Source organism: Coniophora puteana (genome assembly GCF_000271625.1).
Source record: "Coniophora puteana RWD-64-598 SS2 unplaced genomic scaffold CONPUscaffold_1, whole genome shotgun sequence".
Classification (NCBI taxonomy): Eukaryota; Fungi; Basidiomycota; class Agaricomycetes; order Boletales; family Coniophoraceae; genus Coniophora; species Coniophora puteana.
Window position 1 is genome coordinate 1,987,276 of NW_006913053.1, and position 24,496 is coordinate 2,011,771.

Below are 24,496 nucleotides of genomic sequence, written 5' to 3' on the forward strand. Positions count from 1 at the left end.
CTCCAGATAAAGCTCTTTTGATCTCGGCTGCTTTATCCACACACACAGTCCGTCGGTCAGCGAGGGTCAGCGCCGGTCCCAGCCACACCCCGAATCTGAACTTGCCAAGACCTGCGCCTTGCGGCGGTGCGTGATCAATCGATCATCGTTCGTCCTTCCTGGAGCAAGTCCCGGAGCACACCTTGCCTGTGCCTACCTTGTTTCTCTTGTAAACACTCACGCGACACTAATTCCGAACAACGCGGAGAACCACATCGAATCGGTACTGGGAAATCGACAGTCTTATGATATGTATATTATACTGGATATTAACATCGTCGAAATACAACCTGCAATACAACACGTCTGCACCTGATCCTCCACTGTCACCGTGTAGCTCACATCTGGACCATGGCCCCCGTCAGTCACCATCGAGCGCGCAAGGGGGCAAAGAGATGCACGTACCAGCCAGGCCCAGAATGCCTCCATCTTGTTCTTCGGCGGCGGATCATCCACCTCGTCGGCTTCGATCTCCGCAATATTCGTCACGAAGTCCATATCAGCCGGTTTCACAGGCGGAACCCGGTAATACAGGTAAGCTCCACCATACAAGATGAAGAAGCCGATGAACGGAAGGTAAGAGGTGACAAACGTCGCAGTGTTCCACTGGTCGTGGATAAAGACGTTGAAGGCGGAAAACTGTTTTATTGAGACCCGATTCTCAGTCTGTGGTTCACATGCGATGAGTTAGGACTTACGAATGCGATAACGAAACAGGCCACCGCGGAGTAGTAGCCGCAGAAGGGCTGGAACCGCGTCCAATATGGGAATGTCGTGCGGTCGAGTCCCTGTGCCTTGGTTCCTTTGTAGAACTGGATGTATGTGATCGAGATCCCGAACCAAGTCATTAAACCGGAGATCGATGTCATCGTCGATAACCAATCGAACACTTGTCCCGCCGATCCACTACCAAGACTCATATATGCAAGAACCACGAAAAGGGAGCAGAAAGTAACTGAAACCCAAGGCATGCCATTCTTAGTGACCCTGAGGAAGATTTTGGGAGCGTTGCCTGCAGCAGCCAAACCAACTGGGTTGTGTTAGTGACTTGTTGAAATTGTGGACACCTCGATTCACTTACATAGTGCGCGGGAAGAAGTATAAATATCGCTAGACGCTGCCGACGTTGCTGCAGTGAGGAGTGATGCGTTGATGATCTGATGTGAACGTTAATCTTCAATTGGACAAACAGCTCGAGGAAGCCTTACGGAAGGAAGTGCTTTGATACCAGCAATTTCAATGGCAATGACAAAGGGCGATGCAGCAGCCGTTCCGTCCGCAAGGTTCAGGCGAGGATTGTTGTAGGGAACCAGCAGACCGATCATGAGTGTACCAAGGATATAGAAGAACAGAATACGGATGTAGACGCGCTTAACGGCCTTGGGGAGGTTACGACGCGGGTTCTTCGCTTCACCAGCTGCTATCTAGAGAGATAGTTGATATCTCGACTCTTCCGGGAAATTTTAGGGACGTACAGCAACAATCTCCGTTCCTTGGAATGAGAATGAGGCTTGTACGAGCACAGCCCAAAATCCAAGGAAACGACCCTCAGCACCAGCTATACCGAGATACTGAGCAAAGGGTCCAGGGTTCTTCCAGTACCGGAAACCAAGGCGGTCGTGGTCCGGCCCACCACCCAAGTCCAAAACGATTCCAAGAATGATCAACCCAACAATGGTTATAATCTTGATTGAGCTAGAAAAGAAGAGTGAGGAGTTGCTCAAGCACAACGACTGGGTGCAATCTCACGCAAAGATGAACTCCGCCTCGCCGTAAGCACCGGCACCAAGCAAGTTGATCGCGATGACAACAACAGCGAAAATTGCGATCCAAACGCCGTCATTGACAGAGTGGTTCCAGTAGTTGACCAACACAGCTGAAGCCGAAAGTTCCACTAATAAGCGGGTGGGGTTAGAGACATATATAGTGTGTGATGTGGACACGATTCACTAACCGGGAGCTGTTGACCAGGAGCGCCACCGTCAGGACCCACAGTCACGCGATAGAAAATATCATTCAAACGCACCGGTAATCAGCCAATTGTACCAGTAATTCCATCCCATTGCGAACGAGAACGCAGGGTTAACGAACCGTTCGGCGAGTTTGATGTGTCCACCGGGAATGGGGAGGTAGGACACCATCTCTCCCAGGGAGGTCTACGTCAAACTATCAGTTGCTCTCTTTCTGGGGTTCGTCAGGTGGTCACTGACCATCATTGCGAACACCACGGTACCCATAGCAGTATAACCGAGGAGCATGCCCACTGGTCCGCCCTGCATGAGCGCATTTGCCGTACCTAAGAAAAGACCAGTGCCAATGACACCACCCATACTTTAGACGAACGCTGTTTTCAGCTTGTGAAAGCGAAGAAGCCGTCGGATATCACAAACCTAATCATGGCAACATGTCTGTTCTTGAGCTGACGATGGAGGGTCCTGTTCGGGACGCCGTCACCATCGTAGGAGTCGGATTCGATGTCGCCTTTGACGGCGCCTGCGTTGACCTTGACGGTGTCCTTTTCGGACAGGGATTCGGACATGGTGTGCGGCGGCGAGGGGGGAGAGCAAGCATCGTATTCTTTCGGCCAGGGCTATATATCACCGCGAGCGCCTAACGAGTCAGCAGTCTGCGTTGATACTATTAGTGCCGAGGAGACTGCACCAACAGCTCAGACCATATGATGATAACGCTTGTGATCCAACCCCTGCGTCACCACTCTTATCACCCCGCCCTTCCACATGCCCCAGTTACCTTAGCCGGTGCTTCGATAAGGCTCAATGAAGACAATGGCTCACTTCACAATGATTGCCCGTATTAGAGAATAAGTATGTACAGACCTCTCGTGCCAGCCGAAGGTTTAACTTACATTGGTTTACAGATAGTTGAGATCAATCTCAGAGTAGTCGACACGTCAAACTTCAAGCTTCAAGTATGGTCGCAGAAGGTAGCTGTGCTGCTGTGGGGAGGGTAGGTTGATGCTGCGGACACAGCCCTCCGAAACGGAGACGCGCGTTGAACCTGTTATTCATCCTCAGCATTCATTAATATTGTTATATACATGCCCATTCCACGAGGGTACATAGAGTCAAAATTTATGATATATGACGATTCCCGAGAAGCGTGTCATCCGTCAACGAGATGACCATCCGACCAATAGTTCCATCCAAAATGACAGTGTCCGCAGGGACGGCGACACCACCAACGGCGAGGGCTGAGGCGTAAAGCGGTGGCCATGGCCAGAAGGGGAAGAACTGGAACGCGCGGAACCTTCAGGAACCTCTCGGAACATCGATGCGGCGCGAGTCGGGAAGCTTGTAGTCCGAATCTTCTTTCGAGGTGGTAGTAGATTCTCGAACTCAGCCACCGAGTCGCGATCAATAGAAGATCGGACAGATGACTTCTCTTCTTTGTGCCTTGGCCGCTTTAGTATTCCTTTCCGCCTCGAATCGGACGGAGCGAGGGACAGCAATTCTTGACGCTGCTCGAGCTCCATAGCGGTGAGAATTCGAGGACCATCCGGAAAATCTCTAGGCTCGCCGAAATCAAGTAAGTCGGCCCAAAGGGAATCATCCCTCAGGTTTGGACGGCCCCTTAGTCCCGCCGTTCCCCCACGAGCGCCTGCGTAAATTGTGGCATGGAAATTTTGGAGTTCTTTTTGTTCCTGGTGCCTGGTCCCCCGGCTAACCGACTCAATCTGATCCGGTTGTGTGCCAAACCTCCGCTTAAGCGTACCATAGGCGACAGCACGGCGACCGCCCTTTCTCAGTCGCACCAGCGTAGCAGGATCAGCGTGGATCAATCCAGCCCTGATAAGCTCGGGGTGAGGCAATTTCGAATAGAAACACCGAGCTAAGTTATCTCGCCGAATGCGCTTTTCTGTAGGAGAATGCGAATCTCTGTGCTTCTTTGGGAGGATCTCCTCACCCTCAGAGTCATCGGAGTGCCACATATGCCCCCGAGATGATAGGTTCGAGTGGGTGTCAAAATGATCGGGGAAACGACGAGGTGTAGAGTCTCCGACGCGTGTACGTGTTTGTGCAAGGCCTGCCTGGACTGTGTCACCAAACTCTCCATCAGAGGAAAAGAGAAAGTTCGGTGACTGTCTTATGGAATGGGTAAGGAATGCTTCTGATGAGAATGGAGAAGGTAGGAGGCCTTCAGACGTGCGATCGTAAGAGGATTTGGAGTTGCCGTCAGAGCTTGATGGAAATTTGACCGTCATATCATCGTCCTCGCCTTGCTCGAGGGAGGTTAGGAAATGCTTGATTGCTGTCGCCAGGTCGTCTTCGTGTTGATCTGGAACGACGATACGCAGCGGTAGATGTTCAATGGCAGATAAGCAATGCTCCTGCCACGTTTCCCCATCAGAGAGCTTGCTGACAATATCGTCTTTGAGAGGTCCGTCATCTGGAGATACCCAGCTCGCTTCTACCTGAAGGTCCCGCATGCCTTGAGTTGACGAATGCCTGCCTAGTTGATTGGTTGGTCTATCTGATTCCTTGACTTCGTATAGCTCGCGAGCTCCCCAAAACTCAAGGAGAAGTATGACCTTGCGCATCTCTTTGTGATAATCTATTTCAGTCGCCATGCCTATCCCAGCACTTCCGAGAGGAATACTGGATCGGCCGCATTGTAAGTTGACGATGGTGACTCGACCGTCTCCACCAATAAGCATGTGCCGTAACTGCGGGTTACCATGGAGGACACCGCGAGCGTGGATCTTCTGAAAGGCCAAAATACAGCGTTCTTTCAAGATATCAGGCATGTCGGCGCTAGCTTCTATCCAGAACGAGGGATGGGGAGGCTCCATTGACATGGTAATCTCCTCCGATGATGCCCGAACACTGACAATACGAGGAACGACATCACCCTGCAAAGGCTTGAGATACTGTTCACCATTGTAAAGCGTCAGCTAGAGAGAGATATGAGTATTGGAACTCTCTGGATGTGTGACTCATTACCTCGCAACGAAGGCCCATCCATTGTTGGAGAGGAATTGTGTCCCGTCTAACAATCAATGATTAATAAGAATGAAAGAGTCATAACAAACGCACTGCCTGCTGATTGTAAGTATGGGACGACGCCCGAAAGAGCCTAATTCTGAACGTTCAAGGCGGTCTAACAAAACTTTAGCATGAATTCGCCTCCCGAATCCAAAATAACATGTCACTCACGCCATGCGTATGGTGACGTGCGCGCAGGGGACATTGGATTTCCTCTTGCCCATGTCCAAGCTCCGAAGGGTTGGATAAATGGTTGCATGCTGTCCGCAGACTCCCCGATTTGAGAACCACATTTAGCTGTGGTCATTGACATTTTTGACAGAGAGCCAGTGCCTTGCGAAAATGTCACCATGGGCTGATATGGGGAAACCAGGACCCGATAAAAGGCAGAACGGCGATCAAGACACGATGAAATGACAGATGTGAGAGGGGACCGGGCTTGAATAGTTGGTGCCGCTTCCATGGACAGCCTTGCGTTGTCTGGCGTGGTCGACCAGAAGAAACCAGGGTTTTCCATGGGCACAACAGAGATCAGTTATTAGTCACCAAGGAGATAGGCAGCGTTGGCGCGTAACTCCAGGGAGGGATGTAGATGTTGGTCACGTCTGCCAAGATTTTGTAAAGGTGAAGCGGTGAACACGGAGAGGAAGCAAGGTAGTCGCCACCATACTCGCCATTATAAGACTGGTAACAGAGCACTCTTTAAAGCACTAACCAGAATGAGGTCATCGCCAAAGAGTGGTGGAACAACATGACCGGAAGGGCAAGCCTTGTTCTCCCAAACGAATGTTACATGCTAAATCAAGCACTTGGTAGAGCGTGTTGCCGTGTTGAAGGCAAAGACCTCTCACGAAGAGGTTTATTCGCGTGCAACCACCAAGAGCCTGCGCTGTTGATAAGTCCTGTTAAAGAGGTTCGACATCGAATGAAACAGCTGGGCAATGGGCATGCATGAATCTGGCGCGCCCAAACTGGACGCGTTATTTGGACTTGTTGACCAAGAGCTTCCAGATTAGAGCGAGGTACTTACCGACAACAGCATCATAATTGCCCCCGGGAACGTCTTTCAAGCATAAGGTAACTAGTCAACGCTGAGGTACAATGAGCACAACAACTCCCCTTCTTCAGCAAACCATTGAGCCGGATGAGGCGATTTCAGCCCCTGCTTCTAACGCTAGGCCTGCTGCCGCGCCTGTCGTCCTCACCCCTGGGAACTCACAGCAGATGGCCACGAATGCCAGCGACGCGGAGTCAGGTAGGAACTCATTCGTGTCTCCTCGCCTTTAGTGCTCAGGGAACTATGCAGGGATTGCTGGCATATTTCGACAAGTATGACACTTCGGCCCTCCCGTATGCAATGACCCTCACGCTTATCACCAGTCCGCCCACCCGGCAGTCCTCTTCTTCTTGTACTTCTTCCGCATAGCTGCGATCGCCGTATATGTTCTATGTGGTCTCTTCACCGACAATTACGTGGTATCCGTATGTATATTGCCCCGTCTGATGCCTCTACCCATCTACACATTAACGATTTGCGAACAGACAGTTGTCGTCGTCGTACTCTTGTCTATGGACTTCTGGAATTGCAGGGTGAAGCGGGATGAACTGCACCAGTATTCCCTTGTAATGCTAATCATGCACACAGAATGTCTCTGGACGAACACTCGTAGGATTGAGATTTTGGAACCAAGTATGTAAACGATAGCTTACTCTGAGCTATGTTGTTCACCAATCTTTGGATATTAGGTTGATGAGGACGGCGAGAGCTATTGGGTCTTTGAGAGCAGAGATGTTCGCCTTCCCTTATTGATATCCATCCGATGTTGCTCACAGTAGCGTAAAGCCGTCGCGGCCCGCAAATCCCGTCGACTCCAAGTAAGTACGCATTGTTGATCGAGTAACTCATAAAGCTCAATGGCGTCCGCAGGATGTTCTGGGTGAAATCGTCCATTATAACCATGGTCTATCTTAGCTAACCCTCCTTTCTAGATTGCCCTCTATACGTTTCCAGCAGCGTGGCTGCTTCTCTTTGTCGTGTCAATCATCCGTTTCAATGTATCGTAAGTTTAGAGTGCAGGCTCTTTTGCTTTCATGCTCAGAGCTACTGTATAGCTTCGTTCCCATCGTAATTCTTGCGCTGGTCTTCAACATAACGCTCGTTATTGGGTATACTTACGCGTAAGTGCTTGCCTTTCAATACACACATCGCTCGCTAAGACTAGTGTCTATAAACTAGGGACCGTGATGCAAAGCAACGATGGGCCACAGGCATCGCTACGTCAGGATGGAACCTGGGCATGGGAGGCATTGGCGGTCAGATTGTTGGAGGTGTCATGAAGAACAGCGTAGGGAAGCTCTTCGGATGATGCAATCGCTATAGCGATAAGTGTTATATTATCAACACCTCGCCGTTAGGTTACATAGATATGTACAGGGTGCCCAAGGGCTCAAAATATGCAAGTCCAGTTGGAGAACAGATACATAAAACACAATGAAAACCAGTCCTAACTCTTGCGTGACTCGATGCGGAAAGAAAGTCCAGACTGTGAAGAAAAGCATACATAAAAATGTTTGAATGAAAGCACCCGCCTCAAGAGGCAGATGTATCACGAAGTCCCACCCATCCACGCGCGTCAACGCGCGAGTATGCAGTGGTAGGGACAGCAGGAGAGCCAATGCCGATAAAGGAACGAGCCCGCCCTTCTCTGCTCGATGCACTAACGCGAGGGGTGGGTAATGGAGGAAAAGGATACGCGTTTGAAGCAGCAAAATGGGATGTGATGGTCATCGTCGATGGCGTCCGTAACGTTGAAGGCCGTCTTGAAGGAGAAGGGGGGAAGACAAGAAGTGTTTGTGACGGTGTGGTTGCCATGGGCTGCTGATGAACCGAAGACTTGGGTGGAAAGGTAATTTTGGTAGGTTCGCTGCTCCGAAGTTTGAGGGGGGGAGGTGCGGCTTTGCGTGATAAACGTCTCCTCGGCTGGGCAGTCAAAGGCTGAGGCATAGGCATGCTCTGTGAAGGGGTGACAGGGGAAGGAGGAACAGGCGGCAAGGTTTTTAGAGGAGGGGGTCGGCGTTTCGATTTGAAAGAGCCTTTGCCGCTGGGAGGCAAAGATACTGTGACCTGACGTTCGTGTCCTTCAGGCAGTGAAGACGAGGATGACTCTGACATAGTCCGCAGGAAAGGGAACTTATGTTCACCTTTCAAATTCGAAGACCGTTCAGTGATGCTGTCCTTGGTGCCAGAAGATCCGCTGGCAAGTGACAGGCACGGACTTGTTCGGGAGTCACTAGACTCATCAAAGCCACCACCGACCCCTAACAATTCCGGTTCTTCGTCGGCCTCCACCAAGTCCTCACTGAGAACACTGGCACCGCTAGCAGTGGATCCAGCACGGTTCCGTCCGTAGCGACTACGCCAAGCAACGCCCATGCCTACTCCATTTGAAGATGTGATAGAGGAAGCTGACGGTTTGCGCGCAATGATGCGTTCTTCCATTGCACGGTCAAGGTTCCGAGCCTCCTGTTGAATGATCTCACTCTCCCGATCATCAATATCATTATTCTCGTAAGCCGACCTGCGGCGACCCCATTCCCGTTCTTCTTCGCTCAAACACGACGACTTGTCAGAAGGAGTAGGGGATGTGCTGCCACCTTTAAGCACCTTCTCATAGTCAAGTAGCTGGTATATGAGCCTTTAAGCCTTGTTAGAAAATAGAAGCACAACCAAGTCCATCTGAGACAACGCACGACATGTTTGGGCCCACTTGTTGGCTCTTTTCTTTGACAAATGCGTAAGCAGCTTGCATGCTATGCAGATCCCACACTTCAGGAGGTACAGAAGCTGAGCGCGTATGAGAGGCCCGCATCACTAACGCGATGACAAGGGTCGCTGATCGGGAAATACCGCACTGACAACTGATTCACGTAGATCATGTCAGTGAATAATCAAAGACATTGAAAACAACCTTACTGGATGAGTATTCCCTCGTGGCGCGCTAGGGCGGCGTCGACAAACGCCATCGCTGTAGGAAAACCATCGCGCACAAGGTCCGACTGCCCATGAGACCATGGGAGCTTGAGGTAGTACATGCCAGGCCTGCCGCTGGGAACATGCGGAGGATAGTACGTCGAGACACTTGACTTTGACGAGCCAGCTGCAAGGTTGGGAGTTGAGGAGAAGGCGCGCAATGGCGGCCCGGTCGCCGAGTCGAAAGGAAGCTGAACTTCCTTGGCAACGTTGAGAATGGACTTGATATTTCGTTCCATCAAGGCTGGCCAATCTCTAGCATTGTCCTCTGACCCAAGCCATATACCTGGAAGAATCTGGATGGGACCGTCTGTATAAGGTGCGGCTGGCGATCCGTCCTCGTCTTTGCGATGGATTATGGGTGTCGCTGTGTTGGGAAGGGAGAGTACTGAGGGCCTGCGGGGCCGAGAAGAGTACGGTCCATTGAGAGGTGGATCTACCGCAGTTTGAGGGACATCCAATAGGGGAGAGTTAAGAGAAAGGGAGGAGGACTGAGCGGAAGGAAGATTGAGCGAAAGTCGCTTCATGTTCTTCCGATCGCCTAGTTTAGGCTTTGGCGGTAAAAGGGGACTTGGGGGAGCGTCGACGGGAGGTTTTGATGGTGCATCCTCGTCTTGGAGGATTATTATGGGGTTTCGCGCCAGGCTGGTGTCAATGAGGAGGGCTGTGGGAGGGCCTCTTTTGCGTGGCTGAGGGCGCAGTGAGGGCGTTTGAGGCGTGGAGTCATGAAGCATGGATTGCATGATAACGTTGAGGTTGAAAAGAGCACGACCAGCGTGAGCGATGAAGGTTACAAAATACCAATGTTGGTTTCAAAGAAAGACGGGAACAAGATACGAAGATTGGTCGTAACCAGACAGACCGTATATGCAAGTACTGCACCGAAGAACGAAAAGGAATATACGAAGAAAAAGAATAAGAAAGATAAGCCCGTTGGGGTGTCGTCGTTGCGCGAGTCTCTTGACGTTGCGGCTGACTCCGTACTAACAGTCCTCTTGGGTAGGCTGGGATAAAGAAGGCTTTCCAGAGATGCTCAGCAGGGCCCCAACTTGTTTGACCGTGTTTATGCATATACCCACTGACTGCAACTATAATTATGTACTATTGTAGTGACGCATAGTCACTAATGAATTGCTACGATCAATTATATCGATTCACCGATTGGCTCGTGTGCCCATTCCCTCTAACCTTCCCTATCCCACGGCACATCCTTGAGCCTGGACGTCGTGGAACCACACAACAACACCTATGAATACGAAACGCACTGCCTCCCTCGACATGATGGAGATTAAAAGTGACGCTGCGTACGAGCAGCGCTGCACATCAGAACGTGCACAACACACTTTTCACACGTCCCCCGTGGTCTCAGAGACATGAAACCCAAGTTCACGCCTGCGCCCTTTCCCTACATTCGTGGGACATAGTGGCGTTTTGCAGAAAAGTACAAGGTTACCGTTGCTCGCCAAGCTGCGTCGTCAGGTGCACCTGGTAGACAATCTTAGTACGCCACTAAGCCTCTAGGATTTCTGGTAATGGTATGTATTGGCCACTGGGCTGCGGTGAGTTCGGATCTTTGACTGAGCACTTAGCCTAGAACTGTGGGGAGAGTTGCCAATCAAGCTTCTGGATCCCGCTGACTTCGTAGCTCCACTATCAGGACCAAGACTCTATTGGCGAGCGCCTGATAAAAGTGCAACATACTGTACAACGGTCTTCTACCATATAAGCGAGTGTAACCAAGGTATATTCGGGCAAGATAGATTCTAATCGATCCTGCAGTTGACTGTTAGGTCGCACCCGAGAGGTAGAGGCGCCGCGGCTCCCGGACGGACCGGGGCCCGAATCGTAATAGACAAAATGTAACGTAGTGGTACAAGTCTATCAAGATGTGACTAAGTAACCCGTGCGCGGATGGAGAGTACGCGTAGAGGGAGAAAAAACGTAGCTAAGGAAAATGGAAAGCTAGGAGCTCGAGGGGGAAGGTGGGTGGGTAGCTCGGAAAAACCCTGGCAGGAAAGAGGGTGAGCGACCGGCCTCGCCAGCAGAAATTCTGGCGAGTGAGCTCTTACCTGGCAGGAAAGAGAGTGAGTGACCGGCACCCATCTCCTATCCTGCCTAGGGGTTTATAAAGTACTCGTGCGCACAACTCCGGTGGCACGATAGGGGACCAGGAGTGACGCAGAGGAGTGGCGGATCTCGAAGGCGAGAAAAAATGAGCTCATGGATGTGCTCACTGTCGGCGCGTGCGTCGGGCACGCTAACTCACAGGACCGATTAGACTCGTGTAAACCCGTTTAAACCCGACTAATCGATCCTGCAGTTGACTGTTAGGTCGCACCCGAGAGGTAGAGGCGCCGCGGCTCCCGGACGGACCGGGGCCCGAATCGTAATAGACAAAATGTAACGTAGTGGTACAAGTCTATCAAGATGTGACTAAGTAACCCGTGCGCGGATGGAGAGTACGCGTAGAGGGAGAAAAAACGTAGCTAAGGAAAATGGAAAGCTAGGAGCTCGAGTCCTCCGGCCCGTATTGGCTATTAATTTTTTTTTTTTTTTTTTTTGATGGAAGGATACGTGAGCAAGGCGATGGAAGGAGGCGAGAGCGGGGCGGGTCATCGGCGTGAGAGGAGGAGCGCGGTGATGAGGGCGGGATGCTTTCTGATATAGACTTTGAACGCGTCGGAGGACCAACGACCTAAGGCCATGATTTGATCAGGCGGGACACCATCTTCGGCGAGCGCGGTGGCTCCTCCCGCACGTAAGGAGTGACCCGAAAAGGAATGGCCTTGGGGAAGTATGGCACGGAGGCGTCGAGAGAACCAGGCGCGCGTAGGTGAGGATCCGTCCTCACGCACCCATAGCTGCGGGTGCAGGCGGAACATGCAGTCACGCCGGCGCAGATAAGCCGCAAAGGCGCGTACGGGATTTGGGGACTGGCCTGCGTCAACGACCATTACGTGGTCGCCTTCGAACGTCTTGTCCGCCTTGTGACGCGGGAGCGTGAAGGAGAGGGAGTTGTCGGATACGGATGCAGATAGGCGCAGGGTGAGCTTGGCGAAATCTCGCAGCTCCACTCTGTCGGCGACGTTGAGTTCGCCGGCGCGCAAGAGGGCATAGAAACCAACGAGGAGTTGGGCTAGAACAAGGGCATCATCGAAACTGGTGTCGGTGTCAAGATTGTTGGCCGCGAACACCAAATCGTCGCGCGAGATCGCGTCCTTGCGAGCGGTCGGAGCGCCAAACCTCCGGTGCGATCCGCGAAGGGTCTTTGCGACAAGGGGAGCCCTTCGAACGGCACGCACGTCGGGATACAAGCGTTCGAGCTGGCTGCAGACGCCGGACAGGTAGGAAGTGATGGATTTGGGCTTGATGTAGAACTGCATGTAGACAATGAATTTGGTGAAGTTTTCGGGAGTGGGGCGGACGGGAAACTTGTGCAGGCGACAGAAGTTCAAATACGAATTCAAGGCGGATGTGTACGTCAAGGAAGTGGAAGCATCGAGCGCATAGCCCAAGGTCACGGCCAGCTCGTGGTCAAACCTTTCGCACGTCCAGGTGGCTCGGGGTGTCCTGGACGTGCGCGCCAGGTCGTTCACGATGCTCGCGCCCCCAGCAGCTCCGGCGGGGGCGCAAACGGGATAAGGTGGAGGTCGGGCGCTACGTCCGCGAGGCGCATGAAGTTCTGTCGCGAGAGAGCATCGGCAACCTCGTTGTCCTCGGTCGGCAACCACCGCACGCGGAGGTCCCAGTCCCGAGCGAGAAGTATGTCAACCGACGCGCGCAGGATGGTGTTGTATCCGCGCCGCGCCGCGAACGACGAGTACAGGTGGACGGCGACCTGGTTGTCACAGTGGATGAGGATGCGGCGGTGCGCTGGCGTGCTGGCAGCGAGAAACACGAGAGCGCAGTGGACCGCTAACGTCTCATAGAACGCAATGGCTTGGTCCGGGTCAAAGATGGGCGCAAAGAAGCCGGCATTGAGATGTGGGATCCACACTCCCATGCCCGAGAGCGAGGCGTCGGTGTACGCGGTCGTCGCACTGCGGTAGTCGTCAGGCGTCCATGTGAGCGATTTGAAGAAGAAGACGCCGTGAGACGTCCCGAGGTGGCCCACTGCCCACAGGAACTCTTCCACCAGCCGCGTGCTGACCCAGATACGGGCGTTCCCCCGGGTCTTCCCCTCCATCTTCTCGTAAGTTGTGGATAAACCCGGGCGGATGAGCGGGTGGACGTTGAGGCCCCAGCAAACATTGCCGGCAACGTGTTGGAATTCTCGCAGCGTCCGCCGCCGGCGTGTCGTGACGAAGTCGAGCATGAGCTCAATGAGGCGCGCTAATGACTCCCGAGGCATGCGCGCCACCATGAGCTCCGTGTCAATTTCGTGTCCGATGATGGTGAGGCATGTGCCGTGGACTTGCTTGGCCGGGTCGTGAGGGATTCGGATGAAGTCGAACAAGTCCAGCACCATGGCCTGTACCGTCGGCATCATGACGCCGTATGGGCCGTAGAATCGCATCGCGCCCGGTCGGGCTGGCCCAAACCCATCATCAACGTAGAGGTATGCCGGGATGAGGAGCTTCTTCACGATGATCCAGAGTACGAGCGCCATGAAGGACTGGAAAGCCTTCAGCGCTCCGCGACTCCCGAAACAGTTGCAGTGGTCGACGTGCCGACAGCCGTCAATCGACACGATCTGCAATATCTGCCAGAGCGGGTGGACCGGGATCAGCCGGTACGCGCTCTTCACGTCGGACTTGAAGAGGACGGGTGTCTCATCCGGCCAATTTCGCTTTGCTTGGAGTAAGGCATACCCCAGATCGCGGACGTTGTCGAGGGAGGCGCCTGCGACATCCTCCCGATCGATCATTGAATTGAGGGAGTATGGGCCTGCACTCTGATCGTTGACTAGGCGAAATTTGCCTGAACCAGGCTTGGGTACGGCGTGAATGGGTGTAGAGTACATTCCGGGGAGTAAATCCGGCCCGAAGTCGGCCGAGTAACGCCCAAGGCGCACTTCCTCGGCGACCTGGGCTCGGAGAAAGTTTTGCTTTGCCTCGTCGGAGGATCCTGCTTGGGCGTAGTCCCAGGTCAGCGGGTATTCGAGTGGCCTAGCCTGTGCAAACGGCCAGAAACCGCGCCGGAAGCTGGTGCACACTGAATCGACAAAAACTCGGTTCGGGTGCGATGCAAGCAGGCTCTCGAGTCGATCGACGCGGATAGGCGTTACAATAGGGAAGAGATCCGGTCGGTCCGATATGGTCTGTAGAGGGACTGCCGACGACGGCGCGTCGATCGGTGGTTCGGGGAGCGGGTCTGCAGTCTCAGTCCACAGCGCCGTCCTGCTGACGGCCGATCCCCCCGACGTCCAAACGAGCCCACGACGTGCACGCGGGCCTTCATCTACCTGACCCTCTTCAAGCCTTCGGCTTCCTACACTCGGCCTTCGGGTGCGCTCCTCCGCACTTGCTGCACTGGTGCTTGTATGAGCAGGAGGCGGCGTCGTTGGGGCATACTCCCCCATTGAATCGGTTGCAGGACTCATCCTTGCGTCGCTTATTCTTGGATCCACTGCTGCTAGGTCCAGCGGCGTTAGGGGTCTTGCCGACCGGGGGGAGTCCAGACCCGACGATCCCGATAGTGTGGAGGTGGGCGAGCCGAAGAGGCTCAAAGGTTGCGAAATCGTTGAAACGCACGCCTCGCTGGCGTCCGATGAGAAGTCGAACTGCCCTGTCATACGAGAGCACGCGGGCGTGCACGGACTCCGTGGTAGAGGTGAAGAGCTGACAGATATGTCGCATATAGTCGACGAGCTCTCGCGTTCTCCAAGGGAAGAGGAACGCGTACGCGTCCATGGCATACGTCCAGCAGGTGACCCAATCCCCATACCGCTTGATGGCTCTAGCTTCCTCCGCTCCTCGGAAAGAGATCTCGAACGACGAACCAACGTCGGCAGTCTCGTTGTACCCAATGGCGCTAGAGTTGGTGGCGGCGTGGATGGTCTCGAGGTTGACAGCTTGCCCGGTGACAAGGTTGAGCCACTCGGACCAGGGACATGGAGGCGAGTCAACTGTGTTGAGGATGTCGTCCCTGACGACCTTGGGCTTGCGGCACCAGCAGCGTACATAGAGAAGCGTGCGTTCGACAGGTGAGAGGCCACGTCCGACGGGTCCGTCGGGGTCCCTCCAGTGGAAGCTGTCCTCGAGGTAATTGAACACCCCGCTGAAGACGGGCTCGGGGGAGCCGCTAGACGATCGAGAAGCCGCGCCGGTCGCCCGACCGCGCTTGATTCCTCTGCCTCCGAGTTTCCTTCCCTGAGACGCCGCTCTCTTCGCCGTCGGTTCTTCGCTCCTCCTCGGCGTACCCGACGATGATGATCCGCCGAGTCCTCCTCCATCGGGTTCAGGGGTGCCTCCCCCATCGCCGTCGGTGGCACGTTGCTTGCCACGGGTGATTGACTCGCGGCGTTGTCGGTCGTGATTGTCGAGGAGGACGCAATACGAGTCAAGAGCGTTCTCGTAGACGAGCTCCGAGATGTCCTTTCGCTCGTCCGCGAGTGCGGCCTGGATTTCGAGGATCACCATTGTCTTTCGCGGGGTCTGCCCCGAGGTGTATCGTCTGACGGCGTCAGTGCACGCTTCGTGGACATTCGTTGGAGAAGGCTCTGGGGCGACGTCGGTGACACGGGATGGTCCGGGTGCAGGCGAGTTTTCCCTAACGGTTTCTGAGGAGTGTTCTCCATTGTGGTCGGACATACGGTGAAACGACGATGGGAGGAACGACGACTTGTAGCTCGGAAAAACCCTGGCAGGAAAGAGGGTGAGCGACCGGCCTCGCCAGCAGAAATTCTGGCGAGTGAGCTCTTACCTGGCAGGAAAGAGAGTGAGTGACCGGCACCCATCTCCTATCCTGCCTAGGGGTTTATAAAGTACTCGTGCGCACAACTCCGGTGGCACGATAGGGGACCAGGAGTGACGCAGAGGAGTGGCGGATCTCGAAGGCGAGAAAAAATGAGCTCATGGATGTGCTCACTGTCGGCGCGTGCGTCGGGCACGCTAACTCACAGGACCGATTAGACTCGTGTAAACCCGTTTAAACCCGAGAAATCACAGTAAATTTGCATGAGACTCGCGTCCGATTCACCAGACTACAGTTAGTGCAGTAACAGAGGCCTATTAGTAGTAGGACAGTAAGCGCTGAATCGTAAGCTTTGTTGTTGTGTTTGTACTTTGTACACCTGTCTGGATGTGGAAGTTGGTTCGGCCGTTCGCCGCGGCAACCCCGAACTTGAAATATTTGCTTGCGTCGCGCCATGAACCGAGAACAGGCGACGTTTCTTACCTCTTTCTTGGGCACTTTCTCTGCCTTGGCCATAGGCTTCCATTTCGTTCGGGACAAGCTTAGAGAAGCAGGCTACGACCCCGCACGACTCATTCTTATTGGATTAGACGACCAAGTTACCGAGAAACAACCAGGCGACAAAGTCATGGCTTCTTACCTCGAGAGCAACTATGCCCAAATGGTCGCCATCGCTCTGGCGGTGGCCACCACCACACTCGTTTACATGAAGTTCTTCTCCAACTCTAGTATGTTTACAGCTTAGTCGCGCTTTTTCAATGTTTAACGCGTCGTCGACGCGCGCCTACTCAGAGAGAAAACCCATCCTCAGCCCTCAGGTCTGGCAAGAGTTCCCGCTCAAGGAGAAAATCATTATTTCTCCCAACACTGCTATGTAAGTAACTATAAGCCTGTCCCTGTTTCTTGACGCTGAATGAACGTTCGTTTCAGTTACCGGTTCGCTCTTCCCCGGCCTGACGATGTTCTAGGCCTCCCCATTGGCCAGCACATCTCCATCTCCGCTGAGATCAACGGCAAGGACATCATGCGCAGCTACACCCCTACCAGCAGTGACGATGACCTCGGCCACTTTGATCTCCTTGTCAAGGTCTGCTGATGCATTCATGTTACTGAGAATGAAAAGTACTCATGGGTGCATAGGCTTATGAGAAGGGTAACATTTCCCGGTACATTTCCCTCCTCAAAGTTGGCGACAAGATACGCGTCCGTGGACCCAAGGGCTTCTTCAAATACGGCCCTTCTCTGTCGCGCGAGCTGGGAATGATTGCTGGCGGCACTGGCATCACGCCTATGTTACAGATCATCCGTGCAGCGCTCAAGAACCCTCTTGATCGTACTAAGCTGAGCCTCATATATGCCAACGTCAACTTTGAGGACATTCTCCTGAAGAAGGAGCTTGATGACTTGGCCGCCGCACACCCCAACCGTTTCCAAGTTTACTACGTCCTTAACAACCCTCCTGAGGGCTGGACTGGCGGCGTCGGCTTCGTCTCCAAGGACCAGGTCGAGAAGTTTATGCCACCCACCGACGACAACATCAAAGTACTTATGTGTGGACCCCCTCCTATGATGAACGCTATGAAGTAAGTGGTAATTCTATGCTCACCCCATTGGAGTGTTCATTTTTCGTTAGGAAGCATTTGTCGGAGCTCAACTACTCTGCTCCTCGGACTATCAGCAAACTTGATGATCAGGTAATACCGTGTCTTCTTGGAGTCGCTACTATTAACAATCTTTCTCCAGGTCTTCTTGTTCTAATTGCTTTCAACATAGTGTTTTCGTTTGCTGTGAAGTTACGGAGTATCATACCAGCCTTAGATCTTGGTCTCTTGGCTTCTGTCCGAGGTGTGCGCTTGCAGAAACTTGCAGCCCTCGAATGGGTCATACCTTGTAATTAGATTAATGGATGATAGTGAATTCACAAGGCAATAGACATAATCTGCAGTGCATGTAACATGCCCGAGTTAGACTATGGGACAAGTTTATGAGTACTTCTTTAGCCCAGAATGTGGGGAGACATTAAGTTGTGTCCTTGACTCTTCCAACATCTCCAATCGACATTCGTTCAGTCTGGCCACAGTGAACACGAGTAAAATGTACCAAAAATGCTTCGAACTCACATCTGCTGTATGTCGCTTGCAGCTCGCATACCGGTCTCGAACTCTTCCTCCGTGAGTTCCTGTTCTGAGATCCTGGCGAGCTGGATGGCCGAATCATAGTAGTGTAACGCAGTCAGCCCGTCTTCGTCCTTGGGAAGGAGTGGTAGAATAAATCGAAAGTGGTGTAAGATGCGCGCGTGAGGTTTAAGGACTGGATGACTAGGTATAACCAATCTTGCACGATTATCTTAACCCAGCCGCAGATTAGACTAATGACAATGCACGCGAGAGGAGCTTTACCGATGTCTGCGATGGTATCAAGAAGCGTGCGTCGGAAACGCATTCCGCTATACTTCGTGCCTTCAGGCTGTCAGCCCCCGCAATACGGTGTATAACAGAAACAGTACTACATACCAAGTCGACCCCACCCAAGGTGGACGGTGTTCTTCGGCTGGCACTCGTAAGTGATCAGGCAAGAACGAGCGTATTCTTCCATAATATAGTCATGAACAGGCTGCGACGTTTAATATTATAGCTTGTCCTAGCTACAAGTGAACAGACATACCTTTGGTATATCTCGCTTATTGAGCCCAGTATGGGCTTTAGAGACACGCTGCATCTTCCGCGCGATCGTAATTCTTCGCTTGACGCATAGTACTATAGAGATGAGAAGCTGGAGAATGGTGAGAAACAATGCGAACGACGTCGAATATCGAAATCGACTGACGACGACAATGTATGTTGCTCCGGTAGTGAGAACGGACCAGTTGTTCTTCCATGTTTGTCTTGGTGAAGTCCGCACTGCTTGAGAGAACAACGCGCCGTAGGATATCACCAAAAAGCAAGCAGTTATGATTACTATGGCAGCATATGAAGTCTTGGAGACCCACAGCCAGATCACCCGAGGCGATGGCTGCAGCATGCAGAGAATTCCTGGAGCCGAAGACTCCAGGTATAAGGAAAGAAATGTCGTATCCCTTCGATCATGCCGGCTCGCGGCCCGCAAGCGCGGATGGCCCGCACCGCAAGGTTTATGTCTAAATTTGGCAATGTCTCAGTCTCTGCGGCAGCACTTACATGTGTTCTTTACTGATTCCGCCCACTCAAAGCGCATTTAATGTCAGGTGCTCTGAATGTGCGCAATGCGGTGGACCTGGCCAGATGCGTTGACGCCCCGACAGTGGTAACCCTGTTGAGACTTGTATGACGTTCCTCTAAACATGACCAGGTTTGTAGTACAAAAAAATGAACAGTTATTTGGCACCAATATCGGTCGCCTTGTTTTGCATTCCGTCGACCTCCACCAGCGGGCCTCATTGTTCAGTACATATATGCTAGAGGTTGTTATGTAGACAAACGCGTATAGTTCGCCCGTAAGTAGCCACTGCCGTTGATGTGCTATTCACAAATATTGATCTCCTCCTAGCACTCTTAAGATGGGCCTCGTTGTGCAGTAGATGTGTTCTCCTGGGCGCAGCCAGTGCAACTAGTAGATGTATGCTAGAGGTGGTTGTGTAGACAAAGCGTCCTTCGGGTCCAGGTGTGCCCACTAGGGCCTTGAGTCTAACTAATAGCAAAGGGAGATACTTACCCCTTTCCGGATTGGCAGTATTCGGCCCGTAGGCCGCACTAGCTAATGATGATTGCAGCTTCAAGGAGACTCAGTTGAGTGGATGGACACTGCTTGATTGATACCATTGTTTCCATGGCATGGAAGCAACTACTTAACGATATACAAAGCTTCCAGTCTACCATCAGTCAATTTATCGCCGGGTATCAAGTCCATCCAGGGGACCATTCAAAGTTACGCAACTGTCATGCATCGATGGCCGAGTACTCTCATTGACATTTGGTGGACCGTGAACTAACTCTGCGAGACTTTTGCCAGTGATCCAACTGGTTTTCCGACCGAAATATCTAAGACAACCTTCTGAGGGAAGTTTTGACGCTGCCAAATCTTTCTTGAAGGACTAAAATGTTTATTCCTTAATTTAACACATAAGATACTCCTCTCTACGAATGGAGACCAATATTCCACACAGTGCATCCAGATAAAGAGGGGAAGCCGCTTATTTCTGGACGTTCTGGCTACAGTAAGGTGTTAACGCCTTGCGACCCAGTAGTAAGGATAAATACTTACGCAAACTCGCCGATAACGTTGCCAGCAGGGTAGTACTCGCAGACGTAGTACTGAGCGGGCTATTGGTCGCACGAACATGAGCAAATAATGTCAACATGCCTGAGCGAGCACTTACACCGTAGCTAGCGTCGAAAATGCCGTTGCAAGTTGCGACAGCGCAGCCAAGGTCAGTGGTGCCCTTCCAGACAACCTGGGTCCAGTGGGAGTACTGGGGGTTGCTGGGGTCGTATTGGGCTAATGATACGTGTGAGCGAGTTTGTGAGACACGAATCACGCGCTGGACATACACTCCTCGCTATCCCAGCTGTTGATGGAGTCAGTAATGCTGTAGCTACCGGTGCCAGCGGCAAGGTTCTCTGAAGACGCGAGCTCATATCAGCGAAACTTAGTTCATGCAGCCAAACATAATGCTTACCGCCGTAGGGGCCGAGAGATCCTCCAGAGTGCTGGAAGACACAGCCATTGGCCCAGCTCTGGGCAGCGCCGGAAAGGGTGCTGTTCCATACAAGAGCATTGGCGCCGTGCTGCGCACGCTCGGCGTTGTGGACGTCGAGGTAAGTCTGAATGTCGCTGGGGGAGGGGTCACGGACCTGTAAATAAGCGTTGGATGAGATGATATTTTTGTTTTTCAAGAAAGCTATGGATACGCACCAGCACAACACCGGCCAGCGCGGGAGTAACGGCACAAAGAGCGAGAGCAGCGAGACGGAACATGGTGAGTAAAAAGAAGATTTAGATGTCTGCGAAAAGAAGCAAAGGAGGGAGAAACTGATGAGGCCAGTGGATTGAGAACCTCGAGTATTTGTACATGAAGCGGAGAAGTCATTGAACACCGCAACAGTTGGTGTGATGAGACGTGACCATGTGGATCGTCGAGCCAGTGCATGCCAGCAAATCAATGAAGCTATGGTACCAAGCTAAACCAAGCCGAGAGACTGGGTGACCTATAGCAACACCGTAGCGAAGATCCTAGATGGAGTTGAGTCTCATGAGATCCCATGATCGAGATGCGAAGGCAAGCATCAGCTTTTCTTGTCAACTTGTCCTCGTCTCGCCATTGGCAGGCCAGATTTCCGCCAAAGCCTGTATATCCGTGCAGAGGAGTCGCTGCAACTCGTCGCGCATCGAGGTTGTATAGGGTCGCAAGCTGCCCAGACCAGGTGAGAAGGTGAGAAAATCAAGCGGTTGCCAGATGACATGGGGGCAAAGTATCAATGTTGACGCGCTGCACCAGGGGCCTTTGCTGGCAGAGACACGTAGACCACGTGCTCATCTTTCCACCACGGTTTGCCGCGGCCGGGAACGACTTCAAACTTGTTCAAGCCCCTACTACCCTTGCGCACATTACATCAGATGGCAGAGCAACCACCGTACTACATTCTTTATGCCCACTCTTCTCTTCAGGCAACATCGAATCCTAGTTCAACTGCTTTGTCTCATCCGGTTATTGAGTACCGCTTCGCTGACGATTCACCGCGCTCCTTGTTGCCTCGTCATCCAGATGAGCACGTCATTGTGCTGCAGTACGATACCTCGGCTACCATAAATCCGACACTGCATAGCACGTCTAGTGTTCTCGCGGCAACTGCTGTCAAGTGCGTAGCTGCCCGTGGGGCAGGCGCCGACGACGAGATCGCAAAGAATGAAAATATGTATATTCTCGATCTCACGTCACCCTCGGATGACTCGTAAGTACTACCTGAATGCCAAGCGATAATGTTTGACCCCTCAGCAGCAAGGCGCAAGCATCTCAGAGCCACCCACCGAACCCGCATCAAACGTTGGCACAGTTTAAGCACCGGTATGTATGCTGTGCATTGTCAGCCAGAGCGACAGACTTATGAGCTGGCAGGAACTCCATTCTTCGCTCTGTCTTTGATTACCCAAATACAGTCAAAGCTAAGAGTGGTGTCGAACCCGCCCCAAGTAGTAGTTATAATCCGAATGGCACGCCATCGTCATGATGAAGTTTCAGGTCTATTAAGCTTCATCGCCGTTTGGCTCCTCTTGCGCCTTTGCGCTGTTGCGGGGCTACCTGTGGTGGCGCGCGAGCCGTGGAGGATCCCTTTGCTTCCTCTTCGGCAGCGAGCAGGGCGGACAGACTACATCCATCACATCAGCTCTCTGTGATGCCACGATACGCCAGCATTCACTCACCCCGCGTTAAGATCCCCGTTCTGTAACGAGTTCTGAAGACTTGTTACTCTAGCCTGTTGTCCCTTGAGCTCTTCCAGCGTTTGGGGATCCAAGTTTTTCTAATAAGACATCATTCAGCCTCTGGTACTCACGACAAAGTTCGCAACGGACCATAATATAGGGCATGGCCAGCATCATTGCACCAGTCAAGACCATAATGAGCATCATGGGGTTCTGGAACATTCCCAGAAGGTTGAAAGACTCATGAGGCGTAAAGTAGTTGTTCTTGTGCCGGGGAACGAGTACCACAGGATATGGTAAGTTTGCACTCGTCGAGGGCGAGTAAGACGTTCCCATAATGTGAGATCGAACGTCAGGCGTTGACTCTGAGTCCGCAACGTCTAGAAGAAGCTTGATCATGTCACGCTATGTCGCAGGCAAGAGGAAAGACATATATTACCTGGTCAAAAACATAGTCATGAGAGATGACTGACAGAACGTAAGCACCAGTAGGGACATCTGGTCTACGTTGATAACGGTGAGCTGTCGGCGGCGGTTCAACCTATGGAGGACATACATTGAGAACGTCCCGTTACGCGTTATGCGCCCCGATGCAAGCCCGTTGTCAAGAACAACTCTAGAGTTACCCAAGTTATCATAAGCTGTGAATGTCAATAAACGTTAACATCCCGAGAGGTGGAAAGAAAGAGTGAAAAGCGCACAAGGACATAATTCATTCCATCGTATGGTGCCCTGAACATCCAACGCAAGAATACCTCTACTTCAAGTTAGCCTGGAGTGCCGCGTCGTGGAATGTAAATGATGCATACCCCGACAGTGCCAACAAGGTTGAGATGAGTGTAAGCTTCATCGACGTGTGGTGTGGTATAGGTGACGCAGTGAGTACTTGTGACGTCCTGAAGTGTCACCTCCGAAAACGTGGTCTAGCGCTGAGAATGGACGCGAGCAGTAGAGCTTGTTCGCGTTGATACAACACACCCAAACACAACGTCTCTTCAATCTCGTTCTCGCCCACCCCGTAATCTCGGATCCTTCAACATGAGGCAAAAACGCGCTAAAACCTATCGCAAACTCATGTCTTCGTACTCTACTTTTTTTGGGTTCAGACAACCCTATCAGGTTCTCGGCACGTCATATTCGCTGCTCCCCCTCAGCTTCCTGGCTGATATCTCCTAGTCGACTCCGAGATGTGCAAGTTCGCTACAGGATCTAGCCTGGACCTCGCAAAGCACCTGGGCACCGTTCTTCAAGGAACGGTGAAGCCAAGTGAGTCGCACACATCCCGTCGACCACGACCGGCTTATCGCTTCTTACACAAGTCACATAGTGATCACCCAGTGCTGCATACACGAGTTATATTTGCAGGGAAAAACACAGCAACCTGCGGTCGACCTTGCGAAAGCGCTTGAACGGCGGAAGTGTAACCACAGAGAACCTATTGCAGGGGATGAATGCCTTAAAACCGTAGTCGGTGCGTCAAGTCATATTCGCAGCACCTGTTGTTTTACTAACATTGGAAGCAAGGCGAAACTAACAAGCATCGTTATGTGGTGGCAACGAAGTCTCATGAGCTGCGGGCACACCTCAGGGGTGTTGCTGGTACTCCGGTAATTCATGTCAACCGCTCCGTTGTGATCCTTGAACCACCCAGCGACGCGACTCTGAAAGCAAAAGAGAGGGTATGTGTATTCGAGTTATCATTCCTACAGTCTTATTAAACTGCCTTGCAGGCAGAAGACCAATCTCAAAACCCTGAGGACCGTGACCTTGTGCTTCTCCCTCAAAGGACGGAGGCAGCGACCAATGTCAAGAAAAAGGGCCCCAAAGGTCCAAATCCGCTGAGTGTGAAGAGGAAGGCCGCGGACTCGAATGAGGCAGTTAACGCGGGCCAAAAACGCAAAAGCATGGACATAACTAATGACGAGCAGCAAGCCTCAAAGCCTCAAAACCCTCGTAAAAAACGACGTCGGCATAAGGGACAGAGTAACTCAGATGTAATACCTAATGAAAGTGGACTATAGTAACTTTTTCATTGTAACACACATATATACTTCATTGTCGCCGTCGCAAAACTCCCTCTTGAGCTCGCGATAATCTAAACTTCCTACAATTCAATGAACGGAGCAAGGCTGTAAACACAGATACACTCAATTGTACGGAAGACATTTTTCTC

General features: G+C 52.3%; 13 protein-coding genes across 13 annotated transcripts; 4 read left to right on the forward strand and 9 right to left on the reverse strand.

Moving 5' to 3' along the window:
* Window positions 1-267: 267 nt before the first annotated feature.
* CONPUDRAFT_78864 (amino acid permease) lies at window positions 268-2,590 on the reverse strand. The gene is made up of 11 exons (XM_007764581.1): window positions 2,430-2,590; window positions 2,250-2,370; window positions 2,066-2,195; window positions 2,008-2,013; window positions 1,789-1,933; window positions 1,515-1,734; window positions 1,248-1,463; window positions 1,121-1,196; window positions 738-1,069; window positions 445-678; window positions 268-383 (listed from the first exon to the last, which is right to left on the reverse strand). Exons 1-11 carry the CDS (start codon window positions 2,576-2,578, stop codon window positions 378-380), a joined length of 1,635 nt encoding a protein of 544 aa, XP_007762771.1. The 5' UTR covers window positions 2,579-2,590; the 3' UTR covers window positions 268-377.
* A 483-nt stretch (window positions 2,591-3,073) lies between these two features.
* On the reverse strand, window positions 3,074-5,373 carry CONPUDRAFT_161272 (uncharacterized protein). The gene is made up of 4 exons (XM_007765130.1): window positions 5,214-5,373; window positions 5,094-5,157; window positions 5,001-5,046; window positions 3,074-4,951 (listed from the first exon to the last, which is right to left on the reverse strand). Exons 1-4 carry the CDS (start codon window positions 5,353-5,355, stop codon window positions 3,170-3,172), a joined length of 2,034 nt encoding a protein of 677 aa, XP_007763320.1. The 5' UTR covers window positions 5,356-5,373; the 3' UTR covers window positions 3,074-3,169.
* A 770-nt stretch (window positions 5,374-6,143) lies between these two features.
* On the forward strand, window positions 6,144-7,408 carry CONPUDRAFT_148627 (Golgi apparatus membrane protein TVP23; the record flags this gene model as incomplete). Its single annotated transcript, XM_007765131.1, has 11 exons — window positions 6,144-6,297; window positions 6,349-6,371; window positions 6,423-6,524; window positions 6,585-6,632; window positions 6,688-6,732; window positions 6,789-6,833; window positions 6,886-6,917; window positions 6,970-6,979; window positions 7,032-7,102; window positions 7,155-7,220; window positions 7,279-7,408. The coding sequence occupies 11 exons, from the start codon at window positions 6,144-6,146 to the stop codon at window positions 7,406-7,408; spliced, it is 726 nt and encodes a 241-aa protein (XP_007763321.1).
* A 224-nt stretch (window positions 7,409-7,632) lies between these two features.
* On the reverse strand, window positions 7,633-9,599 carry CONPUDRAFT_44152 (phosphatases II; the record flags this gene model as incomplete). The annotated part of the gene is made up of 3 exons (XM_007764237.1): window positions 7,633-8,737; window positions 8,793-8,960; window positions 9,016-9,599. The coding sequence occupies 3 exons, from the start codon at window positions 9,597-9,599 to the stop codon at window positions 7,633-7,635; spliced, it is 1,857 nt and encodes a 618-aa protein (XP_007762427.1).
* Window positions 9,600-12,664: 3,065 nt separating this feature from the next.
* CONPUDRAFT_44592 (uncharacterized protein) lies at window positions 12,665-13,075 on the reverse strand (the record flags this gene model as incomplete). Its single annotated transcript, XM_007764261.1, has 1 exon — window positions 12,665-13,075. One exon carries the CDS (start codon window positions 13,073-13,075, stop codon window positions 12,665-12,667), a length of 411 nt encoding a protein of 136 aa, XP_007762451.1.
* A 51-nt stretch (window positions 13,076-13,126) lies between these two features.
* Window positions 13,127-13,633, reverse strand: CONPUDRAFT_33907 (uncharacterized protein; the record flags this gene model as incomplete). The annotated part of the gene is made up of 1 exon (XM_007764185.1): window positions 13,127-13,633. A coding segment is annotated over one exon (507 nt), but the record flags the coding sequence as incomplete, so codon positions are not given.
* A 925-nt stretch (window positions 13,634-14,558) lies between these two features.
* On the reverse strand, window positions 14,559-15,206 carry CONPUDRAFT_43553 (uncharacterized protein; the record flags this gene model as incomplete). The annotated part of the gene is made up of 1 exon (XM_007764208.1): window positions 14,559-15,206. A coding segment is annotated over one exon (648 nt), but the record flags the coding sequence as incomplete, so codon positions are not given.
* A 1,169-nt stretch (window positions 15,207-16,375) lies between these two features.
* Window positions 16,376-17,893, forward strand: CONPUDRAFT_114990 (NADH-cytochrome b5 reductase). The gene is made up of 6 exons (XM_007765132.1): window positions 16,376-16,655; window positions 16,720-16,801; window positions 16,858-17,014; window positions 17,068-17,510; window positions 17,561-17,621; window positions 17,671-17,893. Exons 1-6 carry the CDS (start codon window positions 16,382-16,384, stop codon window positions 17,683-17,685), a joined length of 1,032 nt encoding a protein of 343 aa, XP_007763322.1. The 5' UTR covers window positions 16,376-16,381; the 3' UTR covers window positions 17,686-17,893.
* Window positions 17,863-18,948, reverse strand: CONPUDRAFT_114994 (uncharacterized protein; the record flags this gene model as incomplete). The annotated part of the gene is made up of 6 exons (XM_007765133.1): window positions 17,863-17,997; window positions 18,048-18,273; window positions 18,327-18,386; window positions 18,441-18,540; window positions 18,592-18,699; window positions 18,754-18,948. The coding sequence occupies 6 exons, from the start codon at window positions 18,946-18,948 to the stop codon at window positions 17,910-17,912; spliced, it is 777 nt and encodes a 258-aa protein (XP_007763323.1). The 3' UTR covers window positions 17,863-17,909.
* A 1,024-nt stretch (window positions 18,949-19,972) lies between these two features.
* On the reverse strand, window positions 19,973-20,900 carry CONPUDRAFT_114997 (PR-1-like protein). The gene is made up of 6 exons (XM_007765134.1): window positions 20,818-20,900; window positions 20,582-20,756; window positions 20,454-20,522; window positions 20,282-20,400; window positions 20,167-20,225; window positions 19,973-20,114 (listed from the first exon to the last, which is right to left on the reverse strand). The coding sequence occupies exons 1-6, from the start codon at window positions 20,878-20,880 to the stop codon at window positions 20,096-20,098; spliced, it is 504 nt and encodes a 167-aa protein (XP_007763324.1). The 5' UTR covers window positions 20,881-20,900; the 3' UTR covers window positions 19,973-20,095.
* Window positions 20,901-21,519: 619 nt separating this feature from the next.
* On the forward strand, window positions 21,520-21,858 carry CONPUDRAFT_46734 (uncharacterized protein; the record flags this gene model as incomplete). Its single annotated transcript, XM_007764419.1, has 1 exon — window positions 21,520-21,858. The coding sequence occupies one exon, from the start codon at window positions 21,520-21,522 to the stop codon at window positions 21,856-21,858; it is 339 nt and encodes a 112-aa protein (XP_007762609.1).
* Window positions 21,859-22,042: 184 nt separating this feature from the next.
* CONPUDRAFT_95162 (uncharacterized protein) lies at window positions 22,043-23,242 on the reverse strand. Its single transcript, XM_007765135.1, has 7 exons — window positions 23,133-23,242; window positions 23,025-23,080; window positions 22,880-22,964; window positions 22,763-22,826; window positions 22,474-22,713; window positions 22,324-22,421; window positions 22,043-22,268 (listed from the first exon to the last, which is right to left on the reverse strand). Exons 1-7 carry the CDS (start codon window positions 23,171-23,173, stop codon window positions 22,154-22,156), a joined length of 699 nt encoding a protein of 232 aa, XP_007763325.1. The 5' UTR covers window positions 23,174-23,242; the 3' UTR covers window positions 22,043-22,153.
* A 79-nt stretch (window positions 23,243-23,321) lies between these two features.
* On the forward strand, window positions 23,322-24,428 carry CONPUDRAFT_133964 (uncharacterized protein). Its single transcript, XM_007765136.1, has 5 exons — window positions 23,322-23,449; window positions 23,500-23,589; window positions 23,651-23,794; window positions 23,848-24,002; window positions 24,054-24,428. Exons 1-5 carry the CDS (start codon window positions 23,362-23,364, stop codon window positions 24,342-24,344), a joined length of 768 nt encoding a protein of 255 aa, XP_007763326.1. The 5' UTR covers window positions 23,322-23,361; the 3' UTR covers window positions 24,345-24,428.
* The last annotated feature ends 68 nt before the right edge of the window (window positions 24,429-24,496 follow it).

Excerpts from the sequence above, each read along its gene's own strand:
- CONPUDRAFT_114990 (XM_007765132.1), top strand. The coding sequence starts at position 16,382 with ATGAACCGAGAACAGGCGACGTTTCTTACCTCTTTCTTGGGCACTTTC. Across the intron at positions 16,656-16,719 it reads GAAGTTCTTCTCCAACTCTA|AGAGAAAACCCATCCTCAGC; the intron begins GTATGTTTACAG and ends GCGCCTACTCAG. Across the intron at positions 17,015-17,067 it reads ACTTTGATCTCCTTGTCAAG|GCTTATGAGAAGGGTAACAT; the intron begins GTCTGCTGATGC and ends ATGGGTGCATAG.
- CONPUDRAFT_78864 (XM_007764581.1), bottom strand. The coding sequence starts at position 2,578 with ATGTCCGAATCCCTGTCCGAAAAGGACACCGTCAAGGTCAACGCAGGC. Across the intron at positions 2,196-2,249 it reads CCGTGGTGTTCGCAATGATG|ACCTCCCTGGGAGAGATGGT; the intron begins GTCAGTGACCAC and ends AGTTTGACGTAG. Across the intron at positions 1,464-1,514 it reads AAGGAACGGAGATTGTTGCT|ATAGCAGCTGGTGAAGCGAA; the intron begins GTACGTCCCTAA and ends CTATCTCTCTAG.
- CONPUDRAFT_95162 (XM_007765135.1), bottom strand. The coding sequence starts at position 23,173 with ATGAAGCTTACACTCATCTCAACCTTGTTGGCACTGTCGGG. Across the intron at positions 22,714-22,762 it reads ATGACTATGTTTTTGACCAG|CTTCTTCTAGACGTTGCGGA; the intron begins GTAATATATGTC and ends GACATGATCAAG. Across the intron at positions 22,422-22,473 it reads TGGCCATGCCCTATATTATG|AAAAACTTGGATCCCCAAAC; the intron begins GTCCGTTGCGAA and ends ATGTCTTATTAG.
- CONPUDRAFT_114997 (XM_007765134.1), bottom strand. The coding sequence starts at position 20,880 with ATGTTCCGTCTCGCTGCTCTCGCTCTTTGTGCCGTTACTCCCGCGCTG. Across the intron at positions 20,523-20,581 it reads ATCTCTCGGCCCCTACGGCG|AGAACCTTGCCGCTGGCACC; the intron begins GTAAGCATTATG and ends TCGCGTCTTCAG. Across the intron at positions 20,226-20,281 it reads TTTTCGACGCTAGCTACGGT|CCCGCTCAGTACTACGTCTG; the intron begins GTAAGTGCTCGC and ends TGCGACCAATAG.
- CONPUDRAFT_133964 (XM_007765136.1), top strand. The coding sequence starts at position 23,362 with ATGAGGCAAAAACGCGCTAAAACCTATCGCAAACTCATGTCTTCGTAC. Across the intron at positions 23,590-23,650 it reads TCAAGGAACGGTGAAGCCAA|TGATCACCCAGTGCTGCATA; the intron begins GTGAGTCGCACA and ends CAAGTCACATAG. Across the intron at positions 23,795-23,847 it reads ATGCCTTAAAACCGTAGTCG|GCGAAACTAACAAGCATCGT; the intron begins GTGCGTCAAGTC and ends ATTGGAAGCAAG.
- CONPUDRAFT_161272 (XM_007765130.1), bottom strand. The coding sequence starts at position 5,355 with ATGTCAATGACCACAGCTAAATGTGGTTCTCAAATCGGGGAGTCTGCG. Across the intron at positions 5,047-5,093 it reads ATACTTACAATCAGCAGGCA|ACGGGACACAATTCCTCTCC; the intron begins GTGCGTTTGTTA and ends ATTGATTGTTAG. Across the intron at positions 4,952-5,000 it reads GGATGGGCCTTCGTTGCGAG|CTGACGCTTTACAATGGTGA; the intron begins GTAATGAGTCAC and ends ATCTCTCTCTAG.